Source organism: Opisthocomus hoazin, chromosome 1, assembly GCF_030867145.1.
Source record: "Opisthocomus hoazin isolate bOpiHoa1 chromosome 1, bOpiHoa1.hap1, whole genome shotgun sequence".
Classification (NCBI taxonomy): Eukaryota; Metazoa; Chordata; class Aves; order Opisthocomiformes; family Opisthocomidae; genus Opisthocomus; species Opisthocomus hoazin.
Window position 1 is genome coordinate 75667323 of NC_134414.1, and position 21678 is coordinate 75689000.

At 41.7% G+C, this 21678-nt stretch overlaps 2 protein-coding genes across 5 annotated transcripts in view; both read right to left on the reverse strand.

The window, feature by feature from the left end:
• The window catches only part of SLC9A4 (solute carrier family 9 member A4), a 35405-nt gene extending 17557 nt beyond the window's left edge, over positions 1-17848 (reverse strand). The window contains exons 1-5 of the mRNA XM_075438120.1: positions 17572-17848; positions 14015-14478; positions 8417-8676; positions 5695-5912; positions 719-921 (exon numbers count right to left, since the gene is read on the reverse strand). Coding sequence (XP_075294235.1) covers positions 719-921; positions 5695-5912; positions 8417-8676; positions 14015-14478; positions 17572-17833 — 1407 coding nt within the window. The 5' untranslated portion in view covers positions 17834-17848. The remainder of the gene's footprint in view (positions 1-718; positions 922-5694; positions 5913-8416; positions 8677-14014; positions 14479-17571) is intronic.
• A 2211-nt stretch (positions 17849-20059) lies between these two features.
• The window catches only part of LOC104329454 (interleukin-18 receptor 1), a 52138-nt gene continuing 50519 nt past the window's right edge, over positions 20060-21678 (reverse strand). For all 4 annotated transcript variants that reach the window (XM_075426376.1, XM_075426385.1, XM_075426366.1 and 1 more), the window contains 2 exons: positions 21360-21530; positions 20060-20695 (listed from right to left, as the gene is read on the reverse strand). In XM_075426376.1, the coding sequence (XP_075282491.1) occupies positions 20322-20695; positions 21360-21530 (545 nt within the window). In that variant the 3' untranslated portion in view covers positions 20060-20321. The remainder of the gene's footprint in view (positions 20696-21359; positions 21531-21678) is intronic.

A 21678-nucleotide genomic window follows, 5' to 3' on the forward strand; every position in this document is an offset into this window, starting at 1 on the left:
AATTAGAAACAAAATGTTTTTTCTGAAACATTCTGGTGGAATCTAAGTGGCTCACCACAAGTGCATAGTGCCCCATTGGCACCCTAGAGTATCTGAGATACTGTTATGGGAAGATACAGAACATGGGGTGCAAGACCTCCAGAAGATCCAGTTCTTCCCAGTACAATGGTGGAAGCCAAGTGGAACAACCCAAACATTTGAAGTAGACACCTATTCTTACAAATCTGAATTGTTCTCTTTGTTTTTCTTTAATATTCTTTTACAAAGGATTTCAAAATGTTCTCATTTGCTCCCCAAGATGAATGAAGATAAAAGTAAAAAATTAAAAAACCTTCATAGAACAGACATATTGTTTTCTGTTCAGTTTCAGATATACCGCTAGTAGAGAATGATTCTGTGTTGAAGTGTAAAGTTAAAATGCTTCTAAATTTGGAAGCATTAGGAAGCACGTGTGGAGTGAACATAAGACATTTTGGTCACAAATTGTGCTTTTCCTTGAATACTTTAGAAGACACAGTTTTTCAATATAGACATACTGAAAAAGTTATTTAATAATATCTAAAAAGCCCTGAATGGGTAATTACCTAGTGCAGTGCTAAATCTGGCTATAAAATATGATAACTTGTCCAAGTCTAAGAGTAAATTCAATGCAGTCTTCACTGTGAAGCTTTCAGACATGTCTATCACATGAAAGCAGTCCATTAAGAATTATACTTACTTGGATGAACACAGTGAAGTATATAACTACAAGAGTAGCAGTAATGAACAAGTTTTTTCTTGGGAAGAGATTTGCTGGGAGCAAGAATGCAAGAGAGAAGCTGCTGGCTCCTCGGAGGCCACTGTAGGAAATAATGAGTTGGTCTTTGAAGGTGAAGGGATATGTTCGGAACTTGTTACTGATGTAGAAGAGAGAAAATACACCTAGGAAGGGAAAAAACCACAACTGTTATTAATTAAGGAGAAAAGGGAAATATTTAAAACAAAATAAGATCTCAGCTCAGGCAGCTGTTGATAGACCTATCGTTTCAGTTTTGGTTTCTTGTAGCTTCTGTTTGACCAGCTACTGAATCTGTTTTGTGTGATATAATCTCCTAGAAAAGACCATGGTTCCTAACTGCTTCAGGATTTAAATTCACTTATGCAGTTCAGAAGTGAGACTAGGGGAAAAGATTTACTTTCTCTATTTATGTTGCACAGTTCTTCTCCGAAGTGTTCTGGAAACAAGACAAACCACTGGATCAGAGTTGTTCCTGTGCCTTCCCTTACAATGTTTGCTGCTTTCTGCCTAAATTGTTTGAATAGTGCTGTACCAACAAGTCCTGTGAACAGGTTTACTGAACGGCAAAGAGTAATAGCATTTTAATTTTTAATCCTCTGGTTTACTGTGTCTCTAATTCTCTGTTTATTTCTCAAATTTCATTTTACTTTTAGTAAAAGTTAAAATTAATCAGACAGCCTGTGGCTGTTTAAGGACTGCAGCTTTTCTTTATGGAGTATATTTAGCAATTTGCTTGATTTAATCTTCTTCATCTTCCGTAAGAAACATGTATCCTATATTTTGTGTGGAAACTGTTAAATTACTGAAATAGAAGCTGAAAAATGCTGATAATTACTGGTATTATTTTACACAACTGTCACTATAAACTCCGTGGATTATTATAGGTAAGGCCAGTAGCAGTATCTTGTTATGTAGGTTGCTGGATACCTCTTTATGTGAGACCTTTTTTGGCTACTTGTAACTATGTTAGACATCAGCTACTCAGACCGAAACTGCGTATGTGAGGTATCACCCTCAAGCCAATTCTCTTTATTCAGGCTTCAGAGAAAATGATGTAGTCATTTTAGCAAACAAATTTAGCAGAAAATATTTCGACCTTCCTCTGGAAAGCTCTAGCACTCCCCTTGGTGTCTGAGAGAAGGATGAACATGTGGCAGCAAAACAGCTTTTCCATCAGGAGAGCACTTTTTCTGTCTTGACTGGAAGGCTATTCCAATACAGACTCCGAAAGTAAGCCTTTAAAAACTTAGAGACCACGCCTGGTCCAGGATTAGCAAGAAAATATTTAATTACTTTCTTTTTGCTGTCAACTCACAAGAATCATATCACCTCTACTGTGCAGTACTTGTGTCATCCCTATATAATAGAGCTGTTCTGATGCATGTACTTGAACCTTCACAGGTTTCCACTTTCCTCTTTTCCTCTGGTTAAATGCCTTCCTCCAGGGCTCCCAGGCTTAAAAAACAAAGTTCTTGAAATGTGTGCGGGCTTTGAGGGTCAAACCAACATCTTCTCCCTGCTCTGGTGTTCTTTTTGACTGAGGGATAAGCCACCTGAGAGATTTAAGAAGCAGCACTTTGATCTCAGATGTTTGATGCCAACACGTAGCTGGTCCCAAATGTTAGGCACAGAGTACTGTAGGCTAGAAAGGACCTTTGGAGGTCATCTAGTCCAAGTCCCTACTCGAAACCGAGCTAATCAGATCAGGTTGCTCAAAACTCCAGTCAAGTTTTGAATGCCTTGAAGAATGGAGAGCTGGGCCACTGTTAAAATATTGGATCACCCTCATGTTAAGAAATGGGTTCCTACTGTCTGATAAGAATTTTCCATATTCCAGCTTGTCTCTGTTGCCTCTTGTCCTATTGCTGCGCACCTCTGAGAAGTGTTGTGCTCCATCTTCTCTCTCTCCTCTGATCGGGTACTTGTAGAGAGTCATAAGGTCTCTCCTGTGCCATATCTTCGCCAGGCTGCATAGATTCAGCACTCTCAGACTCTCCCTGTATGTCCAGTGCAACAGTCTCTGACCAGGTTGGTGGCCTCTATTGCACTTGATCCAGAACCTCCTTGTTCTTCCTGTACTGGGGAGGCCAGAGCTGGAGAGAGCACTCTGGAGACAGCACACACTTCCACTAGGGCTAAAGAGAACGGAAGATAAACTGCATTGGACCTGCTGGATACACACTTGCCAGTGTAGTCCAGGACATGTTTGGCCTTCTTTGTCACAAGGTCATAATTCTGGCTTGTGTTCAACCTATTGTCTACCAGGCCAGGTCCTTTGCTGCAGAGTTGCGTACTAGACTGCAAGGCTATACCGGTTCATGGAGTTACTCCAAGCCACATGTAAGTCCTTGCCTGTGCTTTTCTTGAACTTCATGAGCTTTCTGTCAGCCCATTTCTCCAACATGTCCAGGTACTTTTGAATAGAAGCCATCCAGAATATTCACTGCTCCCTGCAGTTTGGTGTCAGCCACAAACCTGCTCAGTGTGCACTCCATTCCATCCTTCAGGACATGAACGAAGACATTCAAACAATATTGCTCCCTGTACTGAGCCATGAGAGATGGCATTAGCCACCAGCTAGACCAGTATTTTGAGCTCAGTGGTCCAGCCAATTGTCTTCTTGCATTATCAACCACTTCAACTGGTCAAAATCTACTCTTTGAAGTCCAGGGTTGTAATTCTGCTGTTTGTTGGCTTTCTCACTCATGTCAGGACCTTTGCATCCACAGTCTCATGGTCACTGCAGTTAAGGCTGCCATCAGTCTTCACATCTTCAGCCATTTCTTCCTTCTTTGTGAGTGGTAGAGAAGACAAAGAATATTCTCCAGTTGATTCGTCAGCTAGTCTCCATCAACTATCACTTGCCTTTTCCTCTCAACCATTTTTTGCCTTCCCCTTCAGGGCACAGCTGGCCCTGATGAATCACCTGACGGCTCTTGTTCCTCCTCAATACTGTAGCAGATGATGCAGGGCCAATGCCCAAAGCTCAAGCCTGGTCTCTATATGTAAAGGAAACATAGCCAAGGGCTGAAGGCTAGAGGAGGTGGTGGCAGGTGCCCAATGTAGATTTCTGCCCCACAGGATTCTCCAGAGGGGCCTCTTTTGGTTATAAATGAAGCATGGGGGAGTTAACCTACTTAACCTAGTCAGCCAAGGTAGGTGACTAAATTTCAGTGCTCAGAATATCTCCTCCAAGGCCACTGGGTGGAATATTTGGATTTATCATTTTCTTTAAAGATATAAATTTACCTGAAAAAGCCTGATGAAATTCAAAAAGAATGTTATTAAGATGGGCAGTTCAGGTGCTCAGAAGTTAAAAAATATCAGAAATAAGGTTGCCTGCATAATGGTATTTTTGGCTCTCTCATGTGTACTACTTCCAGAACATCTTTTATTACAAAAGCATCATTCAGTCATATTTTCAGCTAAATTTAAGTGACAAATAAGAGTGGCTGAGTAGGGTATGTTCCATAATTCATCACCTCCCCAGGAGTAAATGCATTTGCTTTCTGTTGCAGCGGTTGTAACTTAACCTGAGGCAGAAAAGAGTATTCAGGTTCAAAAAAAGAATGGCATAATTCAAGGGCAACAGGTCCAAAACAGACTCCTGTATAGCGTAGGCAAGGGTTGTACCCTCTCACATCCCTAACACAGAGACTCTAGATGCTGAGGAAGTAGGAGATGAACAGAGCTCAGAAAGTGGCCGGCCTTCCAAGCCTTTTGTAATTAGCATCTCCTGCAGGCTCTGCTGAAGACAATGCTAGAGGCTGGGTCTGACTGAGTAGGTCATTCCTTCTTTTCTTATGTATGTCAGCTAGAGTGCTTGGCTGGATGGTACTAGTAGATGAGGGAGAAGATGGTGATGTGTTTCCTCCCTGCTTCCTCAATTGCAATAAATTGGCGAACAGGCACAAGAGTAGCTTATATGAGAAGTCTGCCAGGACTGCTACCACCTCCAGAACACCACCAACCTTCTTGTTGTGTTTGCTTTTTCAATGTCACTGTTAGCCCATCCTGGACATTAGGAGAAGATGAGATATTTTGTCCCACAGCTTGTGTGACGTCATCTATAAACTGCCCTGCTCATACTGGAGGAATTCCAGTCTCACAGATTGGGAGTAGGAGACCTTTGCGGAAATGGGGAGATACTGTGTGTACAAATGCAGTAATTTCAAATAGGCAGTTTTTTCTAGCACTTTAAAACTTCAGAGTTGACTTGTGAGGAGCAGTAGCATAGTGTGGTTGGCCTCCAAGTGGTATACGGAAGGAAATAGAGCCCTTGTTCAGTTATCTATCAATCAGTGCTAATTTTCACCTGCCCTCTTTTTCAATGCCTCTGGCACTCCTGGCCTAGGACCTGTAGTATTATAGCACCAGAATTGTGATGATGTACATTATCTAATTAGTAAATTAATTACAGTGTGCAGTGAAATCATTATGAAGCCTACTTACTTAAGGGCATATGGTTAACTAAGATATAAGCATCTATATAGGCATACTCATGGTAATATTTTAATTTTGCTTAAAATATTCCATTCTAATAATAAAGTCTGTGCTTGGAGACACGTTCAGATTTGTTTGGGGCTTTCTCCCCCTTTTTCTCCATGTGTAGTTTTGAGAGATGAACTTGTCAGTAACATAAGCCTAGTAAATTTGTTATTAAACCACTTCAAATTGGAGTGTCTCCTTCTCTAGAGATATTCAGAAACCATATGGAGGCGGTCCTGTGCAGCCTGCTCTAGGTGAACCTGCTTTGGCAGGGGCTTGGACTAGATGATCCCCAGAAGTCCCTTCCAAGCCCTTCCATTCTGTGATTCTGTGATTATGCCAGTCTGTACAGACTTTCCTAACATACCTTTGCATCAAAGGGTTTCTCTCAGTTGTACAGAGAGGGTTACCTGCAAAAGTTGACTTACTCAGTGTCCGCCAGATGAGGCAGAAGAGCAGAGTGAAGCAAATGAAGGCCCAGTTCCATTCGTGGTTTTTCCCCACTGTAGACACTCCCATGAACACAAAAATCAGGGTCTCACTGACGCTGCTCAGCATCTTCATGAAATATTTTATTGTGGTGTAGGAATTCTGGGAAACATTTTCCTCCACGTATTTTTTCATTGTCACTGCACATGCTGTCATCCTGCACCAAGCAAAACATCAGAAATCAGCCACAATCTGGTTTTCTTTTCATTTAAGAACAACCTCAGCCTTCGCTACCTCTACTCTCCATCACCAGCCTCTGACCTTCCTAATATCAAGAAGCATTTTATTTTTTCAGTAATGTTAACTATTTCATTAGATAGATAGATAGATAGAAGAGCATCTTTATTCAGCTTTGCTAATCCATTTTGCATGAAGAAAAAAGAAAGAAACCCAGTCGGCCTTCCTGACAAGGAAGTGAGGGTATCATGTTCCAGTTCAAAGTCCTTTTTCTCCTGAATGCCTAACACACAGCCACCAAGCACCAAATATTTGAATCTCAAACAAAGGGCAAGCCAGTTTTGTACCAGCCTACGGGCGGGTCGGTTAGAGGGACATAACCTGCCTCTTAGCGATCTTCTCCTTTGAGGTGGTGGTGGGAGAACATGGTGGTAGTCCTATGATGGGGCCAAAGCTCCTGGCAGCTCGCTGCCAGCTGGCTGGCAGATCGGCAGGTCCAGGGTGAGAGTCAGTGAGTCTCCACCCACAGAAGCCCATTGCTGTACAGCAGGGAGAAATTCAGTTACTCTACAGAGGTGTCCTTCCCTGCTTTCAGTTACCCAGGGTGTGGGGAATGTGAGGAAGAAAAGGGACGTTTTCCATTTCTTCTCTGTTAATGAAGACTAGAGCCTGCTTCAGAGGCATAAGCAGCCACTCGGCACAGAGGCTGGCAACAATCATATGGAGCAGTAGTCTTTGAATAGCCCTGTGGAAGGAGGCTTCATTTTCCATAGTCATAGATGGAGTGCTATGCTAGAAACACGTTCCATCATCTGTCTAGTTTCTGCTGATATTATTTTAGTCTTTGGGGGCTTCTTGTGATGATATTTTTCCAAACCTGTGAATCTGGAGAAGGCTGACTGTTCATTAAATAACCCTTCATCTAGTTTCTGCTCATTTAATTTCCACTGAAGAAATCCCAAGGGTATTCTTGTAGCACTGAGACATTTAGCAGGTCCAAGGACACTCTAAGACAAGGCCATTAGGCATAAATGTTTAATGCTGTTGACTTTCACAGACACGTGCATAATAGACTTTCATGATCCAAGTGAAAAATGAATGAATTCCTCAATAATTCAGAGGGCTGACAAGTTCCCATCCCTAAAACAAGAAATAGTTTCCTTAATGAGGCAGTAAGAATAATAAATCCCAATTATATTAACATTCTTTTATTACTAATAATTTCAGCACTCTAATTAAAATAAGAAGCAAAAAAATAGAGAGCTATGTAGTCTAATGTACTGAATAGTCAGGGAAACAGTATTTTGGTGATGCAGGTAGGAAAGAGTCCATATGGTGTTAGCGGTCACTACATAGTAGGTCTGACCCTACTCAACTATAGTCACCAGTCACCTCAACCAGAGCAAATGGGTTGGATATGCAAAATGTAGTACAAGATTTGTCTGCTTTGTCTAATTGCTCAGAAAAACATATCTCCTGTCTAACTACTTATTTAATATGGTTAAATATTCAAATATTGCTTCCCAGGGCCATCCTGCAAAGGTTGTTTTTACAAAGCCAGTTCTGCTCTGAAGCTGCACAAATTGGGGTTGTTCAGCCTGGAGAAGAGAAGGCTCCGGGGAGACCTTGTTGTGGCCTTTCAATACTTCAAGGGGGCTTATGAGAAAGACAGGGACAAGCTTTTTAGTTTGTAGCAATAGGACAAGGGGTTACGGTTTTAAACTAAACGAGGGTAGAATTACATTAGAATTACTGCGGTCAATAGACCTGCCAGCTTCCTCTGCAGTGGGCACCCATGCTATCACATCCCTTTAAGGAAGCAGTCACCAGCATTACAACAGTATCGGGCTATCCTGATCACATCAAGATATGATCATCAATATTCATATACGTGAGTATATGTACGCATATGTGCTTGATGTTCTCAGTTGTCTGGTTTTGCCCAGTTTCAGTTCCAGTGATGCTGTTCAAATGTAATGTAGTTCCTATAAATTGTGCTAGAGCTGATATTCACAGCTGTATACAAAAGCAAGAACTTGGACGTTCTTTATTATGTTTTCCATACTCGTTACTTCTCATCTCTCTTGTAATTTGATGGTGATGCTGCTTAGATAGAAGTACAGATATACTCATCTATTACCAAATCATTCTCTCCTTCTGCTGATCTTATCAGAGGTAGCAGCCAGATGGTGGCAGCACTGGTCATTTTGCCCACAGCTTGCACTGTTTTGTTCAACAAGCAAAAATCTGAAAACATTTCAGAGCAGATATGCACTGCTCAGTAGTCACCTGTGCCTACATTGACTGTGGGTTTTCTTTTCCTAGTTACCACTCATTTTACAGATCCCTTAGAAGCTGTCCACTGCAGATCTCTAGGCCAAAGACTGAAAATGCCTGTCCTGTACCAACCTTGAGCAAACCACCTCCTCAAAACAATGCCACCTCCCTCAAGAGGGCATCCAAAGAGCTGTAAGGGATACTCACGCCAAAATGCCTGAGATGTAAAGGGTTTCAGCAGACAAGTATGACAGGTAGCTGAACATGAAGACCAGCAGGGGTTCGATAGCAGAAACGTTGTGCGTGAATCGAGTCATGAACGCTGAAACAAATCCGAAGATGATGCCGAATAACATGCCGCCCAGCCCCACCACAAAGAAGCGAGCGAAGCCAGCAAAGACATCGATGGATTCAATTTCTTCATACCTGTGCATCTGGGTGAAGGCAATGAAGATGTTGTATAAAACCTACATGTGAAAATAAGGAGACAGCAGTCATGTGTCTTTGTAAACCTGGTAGGCTTACTCATTTCGCAGGGTTGTGTGTGTGTGTGTGTGTGTATATATATGCCTTGAAATTGCTTCAGACAGCTCAGAAATGTAACAATTGAAATCTCAGGTGGTTATTAACAAGTCCCAGAATTAAGGGTCTGCTAAGTGTCCTGAAAAATAGCAAAAAAAAAAAATGATAGATGGTTATGTAATTAGAGTAAATCTCTGGGAGATCAAATGCAATTGAAGTAACTGAAAAATACTCACGCTTTTTCGTTTTCTGAAGGTAAACTTAATTATTGGTCTTTGTAGCAGATGTTGAAAGCCCAGCTGGGTACCTTGCCAACCCCAGGCTCTCCTATCCATGTTCTCTTTCTGACTCAGGATGGGCCAGGGCAGTGACAAAGAATCACACTTTTTATTTAAATCCCATTTAGGTTGTCTGTATGATCAGTAGACTGGACACACCTCATTAGGTGGACTGTGGAATGTTAAATGTTTTTCAATGGTACTTGATGCATATAAATGATGAAGCATCACTGGGAATGGGAAGGGAAGGGAAGGGAAGGGAAGGGAAGGGAAGGGAAGGGAAGGGGAAGGGGAAGGGGAAGGGGAAGGGGAAGGGGAAGGGGAAGGGGAAGGGGAAGGGGAAGGGGAAGGGAAAATGATAGCCTCAGTTTTGTATTGTCTCTATCTTAGATAAATACAGCCTTTCTGTCCTCGCATGTTTTGTGTTTTATGCCACTTAAGCTCCTGCTCAGGAAGTCAATGTCAATCTCGAAGTGGGAACTAAGGCACTCTAAATGGCCTAAAGACCCTTCACACATATATTTTGATGAATAAAAAGAAAACAATGCCAGATTAAAAGAAAGAGTGAATTTGCTACATTATATAATTTGGTCTGTAAAGATAATTTCATTTAGCTTAGAGCAGATAAGTTTACCACACGTCTATTATTAATAGATTCTTTTCTGCAAAAATTCATGATGAAAAATCTTCAATATACTCCACTTTCCTCCATCTTTTAGAAACTAATAGGAAGTTTCCACAGTAATGAGTGGTGTAGTAATACAAAGGTCTTAGATGTTGCTGACAGTTGGTTAACATTAAGCCCTCTCATATCTGTTTACAGGAAGTGTGTAATACATGAAAGTCAGCTTTTAGTTTTCAAGAGAATTTGGGGGACGTCTAAAGACATCAGCTCTGCAAAGCTGTTGCACCAAAACATTAGTTCAAAAATGCAAAATGGACCAAAATCGTTTGCGTTATCTGGTTTTCTTTGGTCTTTCTTCTTCATATAGCTAATTCCAGAAGGCTATTAAGAAGATTAAAGAAGATATTTGCAGGTAGAAGAGTCAAGCTCATTAGGATAATAATTAATCCCCAGCTACTATCTAATCTTAAATTGCTGCTGGGAACATATGACCTTGAGCTGTCACACAGCCTTTTCTCCAGGAGGCTCATTGCTAATGTTTTCGGGGGACAGACAAATCACAACAAAACATTTCATGTGAGAAAATACCCAAAGCTACTTTTTCCTGATGGCTGTGTATGAAATTAGGCTCTTCAGTGGCAGATAAGGAAAAGAGGGTTCATGTCTCCACAGTAAGTAAACCTTACTGTACTTATCACATAGCTTTTAATTACAAAGCCTGTCTTCTCTTCATTCCCCCCTTCGTATTGGCTTCAATCTCTTCCTAAGACTTGTGATTCTTTATAAATGATACCAGGTCATGAATCTGTGCTGACTTATGAATAAAGCAAATTATCCTCAGCAAATGACTTTTAGTAAGTTCTTCTCTCTTCGTCTAGTTCCTAAAGTGGCTTTATGATATGATTGAGTTGGCATTAAAATGGAAATTATGGAAATATGGCATAATTTCCATCGTTTTGCAGCATGCTTTGTGGGAGTAAACTGTTCTGTGCAACATTCTGCACGGTGTTGTACAAGTAAGGCTCCATGTAACTGCTGTTTGGCTCAGTTACACTTCAGTGTTTATGCCAGTAAATGGAGTACTGTAATACTTCATACAGCAGGAAAGCCCGAATCAACTTAGGATGCCTTTGTTCACTCAAAAAGAGGGGATGGATTGAATGTTGGCCTCATTTTAAAACTCTGAGAATGTCATGCTGTGGGGTTTTTGGAGGGGACATTACCATATAGCAGTGTATCGCTGGGTGGCTGTTACAGCCAGGGAGAGGAAGAGAGAGCGTGACACTGTCACCCACAGGGGACCTCCCCGGGGACTGGTCCCTGCCTCAGCTGTCTGCATGATACAAACATTGCACCTACCGTCCACATCAGAAGCACTGGAAAAAAGATTTTCAGGTGACTGCCTTAACCACTAACACAGTCAGCCTTGATAACTCTTTCTTTGCACCCTGGTAACTCTTTCTGACCACATGCGTTTAATTTTACTTTGAACACAGTGGGTAGACTTCAACTGCAGGAGCAGAGAACATCTTCATGCTTCTTCCTTGCATCCATACATCCCAGTGATCAAAGCCTTCCTCAGTGATATCAGAGAGGTGAATCGAAATCCACTCAAATAAAGAAAATAATTTTACTTGGGTCTCCATCATGCAGTAGATTTCTTTAACTGCTCTGCCACTGCATACAAAGAAGAGAGGACACCAGCAGAGACAACAGTCACTGCCATTTCAAGCTGTTCTCAGTGTTTCTAAAATAAAGCCTCAGAGATGAAGTAGTCAGGGGAAATATTTCATTTCCTGATGCACACAGGTGCTCAGCTCCTGTTGAGACAGAAATGGTCTATGTATATGTGGGAGCAGAGCTTCAGATGCCTGAAACACTTTGCAGCAAAATCAGGGTCCTCCGTCTGTGTTCAGGTTGCAATGATGTCTGCACGGGATTTACCAACATCACTGTTTTGAACAGGGCTTTGAAACTCCGCTAATGTATGGTACATGCTAGGACCAGTCCTGTTGCTGTCTGTACTAGTCTGATGCTAACAGTCTGCTCAGAAGCAACTGGAAAGAGAAGCAGTTGGCAAGACCTGGAGCCGCCTTGTTCTATCCACAGACATGGCCCTACTGAGAAGAATGGGAGAAAGTACAAATGGGTAAAAAGGGTGAATTATCCACTTTCATCCCAGTCCCTGAAGTCAAAGGCATAACTCCTACATTATTATTCTAATTCCACAGACTGTTATTTTGCAAATTTTTTATACCAGCATATTGTTGCCTCAAATGCAATACACAAGTTCAGCAAAATTCATACCGGTTTTTCCTGCTGGGGAAAAAAACATTCAAGCTGATAAGCAGACAGAGAGAACCAGGGGATATTTGTATTTAAACTGTAAAAAAAAAAATAAAAGCTTAATATATCTTGGTGATATTATCTTTTTAAACACATAGAGTTGACTCAAAGGAAACTGTTAAAGAGAGAGAAACAGAGAGGAAATTGTGAGGTAAGACACCTGAGATAAACAGTTTTAAAGTGTTTAATAAAGCAAGTGGGGTATCAGCGAGGAGAAAGCCACCTATTGGGCTCTATCCAGGTGACAAATATTTCAGTCTTCTCAAACATGAAACCAGGAAGAGATTTTGAAAATTTGAATGCCTAGAAAGTGGATGAGAAGTGGGTGATGCAGAGATGCATCAGCAGGAGCTGACAAACTGATTCCAGCATCGCTGCTATGAGAAGAGTCCCAAAGATAAGGGCACATGGGGCAAAGGGGACTCACAGTGGTGTAGGCAGCACTCCCCATGTACAGCCGTGTCTTCTGTTTTGCTAGCACACCTAGAGCTGCTGCAGAATGCCTAAATACCACTGTTTTTAAAGGGTTTTCGTTACTACACATTTATGCTGTAACAGGATCCTGACTGAAAGCTCATGTAAATACCATCACAAGTGGGACCTGCATTGTGAATAACAGCTGGGAACAAAGGGAAAGCAAGATAGAGGATCAGTCAGAAAAAGGATAAAGCAAGCTCCTCCAGAGTGAGGAAGAGGTATTACTTTTTGAGGTCTGCACTTGAAGGAACCAAAAAGACAAGTGGAAGTGATAGATGCATTGGGGATTTTTGTGTTACAACTATAACATGTAACCAGTTTGCATGTAAAGTTAAATAACATTTGTCCCTCAGTTCTACATCCGCCCTACATCTCAGATTCACCAGGAGGGAGGATTTGTGATCAATAGGCTGTGGCTGCAAGAAATGACTTCATTCCTTTTCCTTTTTGCATTACTCATAAACCGTACTTCTCCCGTGAAGCCTTTCAGCAGTGAACTCTGTACAGGTTTAACAAGTCCAAGTGGTGCTGTACGTCATGTATATCAGTATCGGAATAGTTTTTATGTGTTTTAGATTCCTGTGATTTAAATTCTGTAAAGATCTTATCTAACAAAACTCCTTAACCTGCAGTTAACTTGCAGCTCGTGAGCAGTCCTGTTGGTTTCTGAGCAACGAATTTCCTGCTTGAAATTTCTTCCTTGAGAAACATGTGTGTTCCAAGCAGTTTTTGTCAGTTGTGGTTTACAGCTAGAATTTCAGGTTGCTCCAAGTTTTAGTAGAAGTAATGAGAAAAGGAGAAAAGTATTAGCAAAAGGAGCTCTGTAAAAACACTCTTTTCCTATTAAAAAAAAAAAAACCAACAAACAACAAACAAAAATCTGTCTTATTCCAGAAGTATTGTTTCTGAATACTTGAGAGAAGACAGCTAAGAAAGGTGAACATTTGTCAGATATCAATTTTTTTTACTGAAGAAACAGAGTTACGCAAGGTTATTAGTGGCTTTTGGAATTCCTGTCTAAGGTCTCTGGAGAACTTCCTAGAAGGGGCTGGAGGAAAGAGTGCGGCCTCCATATGTCATCCGTATCTGGCTTTTTGTTGTTTGTGTCTTTTTTCCAGAGGGCTCTCTAAGACCTGTGAGAAGGCAGGGTTTCCTGTATTGCTGCCCCTGCAGCCTTCAGTCTTTAAGCAGTACAATTTTCTATTTGTTTGCTTGCACAACATCAGGAATATTCCTAGGTCTTGCACTGATCCTACCGGCCAAATCAGCTGTAGCTTATCCATTCACTTCAGTGAATGCAAGAGCAAGATGTCATGTCGAATGTGTATGTGTATGCTCCCCTCTTCCAGCAGCTCTAAAACAATACATTTTTGAAAGAGTTAATATAAGATGTAATCTTTACATACATTAAGATTACTTGTTTGTAGTGGAGTGGAGTATCTATAAAATAAATGATGTATCTAGGATCTCCTTAGACCTGCTCTTGTCCTGTGCCCAGTAACCATACAAGCCACCAGAGCCCAAGGAGGAGAAGACAAGGAGTGGAAAGAAACTCACCACAGTTATGCCATCATTTAGCAATGACTCTCCAAAGATCATCATGTAAAGCTGCTCATTAACGGAGGCTTCTTCAAAAACTACCAGAGCTGCCACAGGATCCACAGCTGAAATCATGCTGCCAAAGAGCAGGTTCTGCAGCAAGTTCAGGTCGGTCAGGCCGAAGGCTTTGATCTGGCAGACTCCATAGAGGGAGAGGCCAATCCCAAATGAGTTTAGCAGAGATCCCAGAACAGACCACCACAGTATGGACCCAAAGTTTTCAAAAAATGGGCGAGTTGGCATGAAATAACCCTCCTCCAGGACAATCGGTGGAAGGAGATACAAGAAGTAAATACTTGTGTTCATCACTGGTGGAGATTTGTGATCAGAAGCAAAGATGATCACTCCTACTAGTGCTCCAATGGCAATCAGGATGCAGCTTTCAGGCATGAGTCTTGGTAATCGGTGATAGAGATGGAAACCTTGAGTAAAACATTAGGGTATTATTCAAGCTCAAAATAACCTGATGTCAGACAGATGCTTTGCCTGCCTTTGAATACTTTGTCTTCAGACAGCCAGGTTTTACTCTTAGAATTATGAATGTAAAAATGGGCTGTATTGTTACCTTCAAAATTAAACATTTCCAGACTTGCATCACTAAAGCAGTGGAAGAGTTTGGCCGTGAATCTCTTCTCTGCCTGCTCCCCAGCTCTCGATTTCTGAGCGAGTGTGCCTGAGTCTAAGCTCCACTTAGGAATGCAGAAACCTCTTTGAAAAGATACTCCAAGATTTGGAAACAAAATATTCTTCAAGAATCCTTGCAGCCCAACCACTACTGGCAAACCTCCGAGGCACAGTATTGCCCCTCCATCTCAAAGAGACTCCTATCCCTGGTTGCAGGTTCGAAGGCAGCTCCCCGCAGCACTGAGTGTCCCTGGCTGCAGAGCTCCCGTTGGATTTGGGCTGACCAGGAACATGGAGAACCCCGAGAGAGCAGGGAGCAGCTCAGATGCCATGGTCTGCTCAGCTCTCTCCACTTCCAGCACTCCCCTGAAGCATTGCATGGACTCCAAGTGGTTCATAGAGGGAGTGAGTGCTTATGAACAACAAAACATCCAAAGCAGCAGGAATCAAGCCACAGTAACATAAGGCTTTGTACAAGCTGATTAACCTTGCTTTTCTGGGAAAACTGCTGTTCCTACATAAGGTAAACCATGTTTTGTAAGGAACCTTATGGGTTAGTTTTACTGCGACAAAACCAGTGATTTCCGCAGAGCTGAAAGAACTACCAGCAGCCATCAGATATCTGAGAAAATAATGCAGCTGAAGGGTTTTTTTTTCCTCACTAGAATAAAAGCTGAGTTTACCCTAACAAGTTAAGCTGGCCAAAGACTTTTCCAAGCCGAAAGGTTCCACTTGCGTCCGTATAGCCAAATTCTCTTCCCTACCCCAGCAAGAAGTGGTCACATCCAAACTGGCTGTGGGAGAAGATCTGGCCCACAGTCTGCCCGGGCACTGCTCAGGAGAAGGCTTGTGGGCATGGGCCAGGACTGAGAAGGAGCACACCAACATCGATGTGCTATGGACAGTCCATACGGCCTCCTGACAGGGTGCCTGTTAGTTTGCAAGCATAGATGTAGCCAAGCTGTTTTACAGAGAAAGGGCTACACTTACCACATAAATGTTGTGGGTGTGAACCTCCTACTGCCTTCCTTGATGTGCTGCTACTGCAGCCGTGTTCATATAATTCTTCCCATTTGACACAAATACTGATACCAATACTAAGATAAAGTCTAGCAATGGCTCATCTAGTCACTATACCAGGAACTGTGTAGTCATATTGTGAATGAGAGGTACTTCTACTAGAAATGTAAGGAATTTTTCAGAATTTACAAGAATGAGAATGAGGAGGCAGACTAAGAAACCTGTAAATCCAATGGCTGTGCCTCCACACCTGAAGCTAGGTGAACTTCCATCCCATAGCTCTAGAAGCTAATGCCATGACTGCATTTCTGTGACCCTTTCAAAAGTAAAGGAAAAGAAAGATATTTTTATGAAATTTGAAATTATTTATTTAGAAGACTATTTGTTTTTACCAAAAAGTATGTGAAGATCATAACTCTATTCATATCCTTTTTTAATTAAAAAAATCGTGTTCAAGTCTGCTGTCAGTTTTACAGAGTAAGGGGATTTTTTTGCCTTTCAAGATCTCAGAAATGTTTCCCACTCTGAAATCATGACATCCAGGAGGGAGATAATACCTGAATGAAACACTGAAAATTTTTAAGAGTTTGGAAATCTTCTTCCCTGGGTAACCAGATTATTCAGACTAACTCTTCCAAGTAGATTTGAAGTCAGCAGCTCCACACTTTTCATCAAAAATATTATTATTTGACAACTCCCAGCTCAGGAACAGGTCTGCTTGGGAGGTATCACACTGTTCTTCTAAAGTTCTTCTTGCTCAAGAAAATGTTGAGTAGGTGTGCCATATGGCAAGTTCTGTGCTTTTGTGAATAAGGAATAAAGAAATTGATCAATATGCTCACTACTAACACACTCTGCTGATGCCATAACAACAAATTTGATTTGTGAAAATTTTATTATTATTTTAGCAGTGAAGACATTTGTTTATAGGAAATCGACAAAGATCATCAACTGTTATGAAACTGGCAAATCATTATCAGTGGTAATGATTTTTGTAATTGTGTGACTATGACATGAAAAATGTTTATCATCAGGCCACCTACTAGCCTGTTCTATAGCAATGTTTGAAAATCACATGGAAAGATCAGAAGGACAAGAAGATCACGTGTGCAGCTCTTCACATTATTATCATCTTCTTCATTTATTTGGTATTGCCACGTTAATTCTGAATGGACAAAATAATTTGAGTCCAATCATGTAAGACACATGGTGAGCCATTTTTGCTATGTTAATTGCAGTTCCTACTGCTCCACGAATTGTCTTTCTTCATTCAGATACCTACATGGAGCTCTAATAGAAGATAGATGTATTGGTATGTGTTCAGAAGGTACTTACCATACACCTCTGACGACCTACACTCTCTTAGACTCTCAATCCCTCCCCTCTGGTATTACTTTCTGAGCACTTTTAAACAGCAAACATGTAAAACAAAGACTGATAGGGAAACATTTCCTGTTATTTGCACAGTGAAAGAATTTTTCCCACTTTTCTCCCCCAAATTCAATACCCTTGAAGTCTCAGTCTGGTGTTACTCATTTCTACAGCTGTGGCAGGTTGTAAATTCTGATATAATGTTTAAAGACTAGAAAAAGGGATGGACAGCACTGTGTAGAGGAGCTCCGTTGCTACTCACTAGCATAGACAACCCAAGAGACATGAGGGTTAAAGGTCATATATTTACTTAAGTAAGATGAAGGCATTCAGAGGTGGGATTTTGTCATTGTCATAGTAATAAACACACCTGTTCTTCTGAGGACAAAGGCTGTAAAAACAATCCCAGCTACAAAAATGTGTGGAAGATATTTGGCTACATGGTATATTTTTAACTTCTCGCTGAGGTAAGAGGACCAAAGACACCGTTTTCTACTTACCTATTTTTGCAAGAGAGGCAAGGAGGATCCAGAGAGTAACTTCATAGGGAATTCGCACATAGTCATAGTCCACTGTGAAAACATGTATCCTTGTATCTTGTGAAGAGCCAACAGCCCCGCCGTGATCATATTCATAGTGAGGCAAGGAACTCTTGCTCGGGTTGGGCTCGTCCGCGTAAGCAGCAGCAGAACAGCATACTAGACTCCACAGAGACAGCAACCAGTTTGAAAGCTTTGCATGTGCAAGCGCGGCAGAGTCCATGTCTGGGGCTGTGACCGTTTTATTACAGACACAGCATCTAGTGCGTGCGTGAAGGTAAGCAACACTCACTCCTGTTGATGTGTACTGCTCATAGCCACGGCCGCTTCTTCCTCAGGGCTGCTTCATTTGCCTGTTATAAGTCATTTAAAAAGCCCTGATGTGCCTGTCCTGTTCCTTGTGTTACAGACGGACCCGGAGTTTGTGTGAAGATACCGGTTCTGCAGGTTCCTCCGACCCAGACAAGCCTTGGTCACAGTATCACCCTGTTAAGGAATAAAAAGCCCTTTCCAACTACATTATTTATCCAGCCATTCTGACTTCCCACAGTCAAAAAGAAAAATAAGCTGCAATGCACACCATTCAGGCAGCAAGTGCAGCACAAACAAATAGCATCAGCTGGGAGAGATGGTGGCACCCTGGGCAGGCAGGAGAACCTGCTCCGCACCTTCCTCTCCTGCCCTTACTCCCCGTCTGCCTCCCCAGCACAACCGGCACCTCAGGCACCACACTTGGCACTGCTCACTGGTCCTGTCTCACCTGGTAATGAAATGACTTGGTGTGTAAATAAATGGACTCTGCAGGGCTTACCGTAGGGACATCTGGTGGAGGACCATGCAAGTGACGTTCTTGTTTAGAAATGTGTTCTCTCTCGTAAATGCACGTATGTGACCTAGCACATTGTAACAATAGAAAAAGGAAGGTCTGACTCGCATGACATGCCCAAAACTGGATCTTGAGTCGTCTTGTATCTGACATTTGTGTTATTCATGCCTGCAAAGCATTTACTGGACAACCACATTATGCTACTCCAACACAACATTCACCCTTATGGAACATTTTTTTAAAATGTCATCCTCTTTTCTCCTCTGCAAAAACTACCAAGTTTAGTGTTAGGATAAGAAAGTGTGCAAACACAGCAGTGTTGATTAGAAGCTGCTAAAGCCTGTATTACACACATTAGAAGTGAGTAAATTTAATTTACTGACAAATTCTTCAAATTGCCCACTGATTTGGTTATGTTGGAAAACAGTGCAGACTAGTGAGAACAGAGATGTACCCCAGGACAACTAGCGCTGAGGACCCCACATCCACACTGCATGTGTTTGGCAGGTCAGCTGATCCCACAGACTCAAGATCCCTTCATGGGTTGACAATATCTTCCAGTTGACTTTCTGTGGAAAAGGAACCAGTGTGTACACCTGTGATGCTCTGTAGCGCAAAGCGAAAGGCAACAGGTGGTGACAACTGGGAAATTTGCTTCAAAAGCTTCTCATGATCTGAAATAAATCCCCAGTGCAGGTGCAACTGCAGTGTCAAAATTTTCTGTGGTACAGCCAGTGATGTTGTCTGATGTTCTGTTTCTATATGAGGCACTATATTCTGGTTCTGCCCCACAGCACCACCACCAGTGCCCCCACTGAAGGCTTTGAACTCAATACAAAGTTAGTTAGATAATGCTCAGGGTGCTTGCAAAAGAGCTGTTCTTTTTTCAGTGTACTCGTTCTGTTAACAGCAGTATTTCTTGAAGTCCTTTTCCAACAAGGAATCTGGCAGATGAGCTATTCAATGAGTATTATAAAACAAGGATCTGTTAACTTGAAGGCCAAATGAAGTCATCAGAACATCAGATCAGTGGCTCTTCTACTCTGATTTTCTCAACACTAACCATTGCATTTCACTTAGCTACAGCCATACACACACAGACTGCAAGATGCCTTGAGAGTAAATAATATGAACCCTGGAGAGTTAGCAGCTAGAGGACTGCAAGGGGAAGACTTCAGAGTCCCTGGAAGTCTACTAGGTGTGACAACTAGGATTTTGATTTACAACTGCAACACACCCATAATACCAACAGGTTCAGTGCGACCCACGAGTGACCAGCACCAGACAGGATCAGCAGTGTGCAGATGTGTCTGAGTGCGAAATATTTCACAGCTGGTAGGAAATAGGCTTCCACCTATTGCAGGAGGGATGCAGATGCCTGGGATCAGCCCTGACACAGGGATCCTTCTTTTCTCAACCCCTTTGGTGTACCCAGTTGTAGCAGTCTCCCACGGTACTGCCTTGGTGCTCCCACAGGAGAAAGTAACTCATTTAAAGAGTTTGGACTTGTCCCACTGGACTGTACAGGAAAATTAAACTGCAAGCTTACTCTGGAGTTCCCTTTTTTAATCTTTTTTCTAGAAAACAATCATAAAAATATTCTAGAAGAAATACAGTCTCAACATCACAGCAAAAGAATATAATAAATAATAATAATAAAAAAATAGTAATTTGTGAAATATAGCTCACATTCACAGTTGTGTGCAGTGTCACTTAGTTTTACTGCGAGGCTGCAGCACTGTCACACTGCAATCCTTCTCACTGTTGTGGAGTAAGCTATCGCTGACTGCAGTGACAGTCCACAGTGGTCAGCCGATGTAGAAAAGGTCTTCTACAATCACGTCACCATTCCGGAGCCTGCTGTCATCCATCTGTGAAATTTCTGCTATCGATATACTAGGCTGAATAACCTTTGGAAAAAGCCCTTTAGGCTGCAATTTCCCAATATCCTAGTAGTTTTCACTGGCATGTGGTAACGCATATATTTCCAAAACTTCTTGTTTGGAGCAGCAGAAACAGAAGACTTCCAGGTAAGGACTGGTAAAATCCGAAGAGCTTTCCTCACTACTGGAGGCAAAGTCTCTGGCTCTTGAAAAGCCTGGAACTTTATTAATACCAGTTTGATTTTTTTGTCTTCCAATGCACAGTTCACCGCTGCCTGCAGTTCAAAGATGCTTGGTCCGCTCACGTAGGCTGGACTCAAAATAATTATTGCTCGTCTGCTATGTTTAATAGCTGTAACAACTTCATCTGTGTATGCTGGAGAAGAAATGACAATCATTACTATATTCTATAATGGACTTTTAATCTTATCAGTTCCTTTATCAACAACTAAAACCCAGAAGTAAGGAAAACCAATAATTGGGATGCTGAGCAATCACATAATGCCTAGAAATGTGTTTGCTATCAGAGGGTACCGCAGCTGTTCTTGCGCAGCCTAGAGAACACAACTTCCTGCTCAGGAGGTGGAGGGCACAGCTGAGACCTCAACACATGTTGTTTCTGTTCAAACAGCGCCTCAAGGGACACTTGGACTTCTTGTTGTCTCTCCCAGGGATGGGTACTGAGGGTTTTCTAATTATTGCAGGCAGCACTGACTAAAGTTGCTCAGAAAGTAACTACTGAAATATTTGGGGTCTTCTTTTCAGAGAAGGTCGCTTTTTCAGGGAATGGAGTCTGTTTGCAAAGAAATTCTTGGACAAGAAGTTTTGTCTCAGCCTAGTAGTTCCCAGTGACCACACTCTAACATATTTATGCCTCAGGTGCAGAGGACAGATGTAAAGATCAAAACACGGTGAGATATGGGCAGAAACTCCAGTACCAAAATACATTATTTGCTGATCTGGTGCATAAGGTGTTTTTGGAACGTGAAAAACAAGCTTATAAAGAACTGAAGATTTTCTGCCATCCACATGGACCTTACCTCCTCCTGGAAGAATATCTCTTTCAAGAATGCATAACTTGTATCCATATTTATTTTCCAGCATATCTGGAAGAAGCTCCAGGGCGAATCTTTCCTCACTAATTAGAGTAGAGTCAATTTCAGAAGAGTCTAATTTTGCATAGGACACAAACGCATCAAATTCTTTACCATCTAAAATAAATAAATAAATAACACTGTATACATTAACAAGTCTGTCTGAAGCATTCAGCTTCTTTCTTTAATACTCAGTTTCCATTTATATCTATTTAAGTAGGTGCAACACAAACCTAAAATTGTCACCTGTTCATGAAGTACAGCC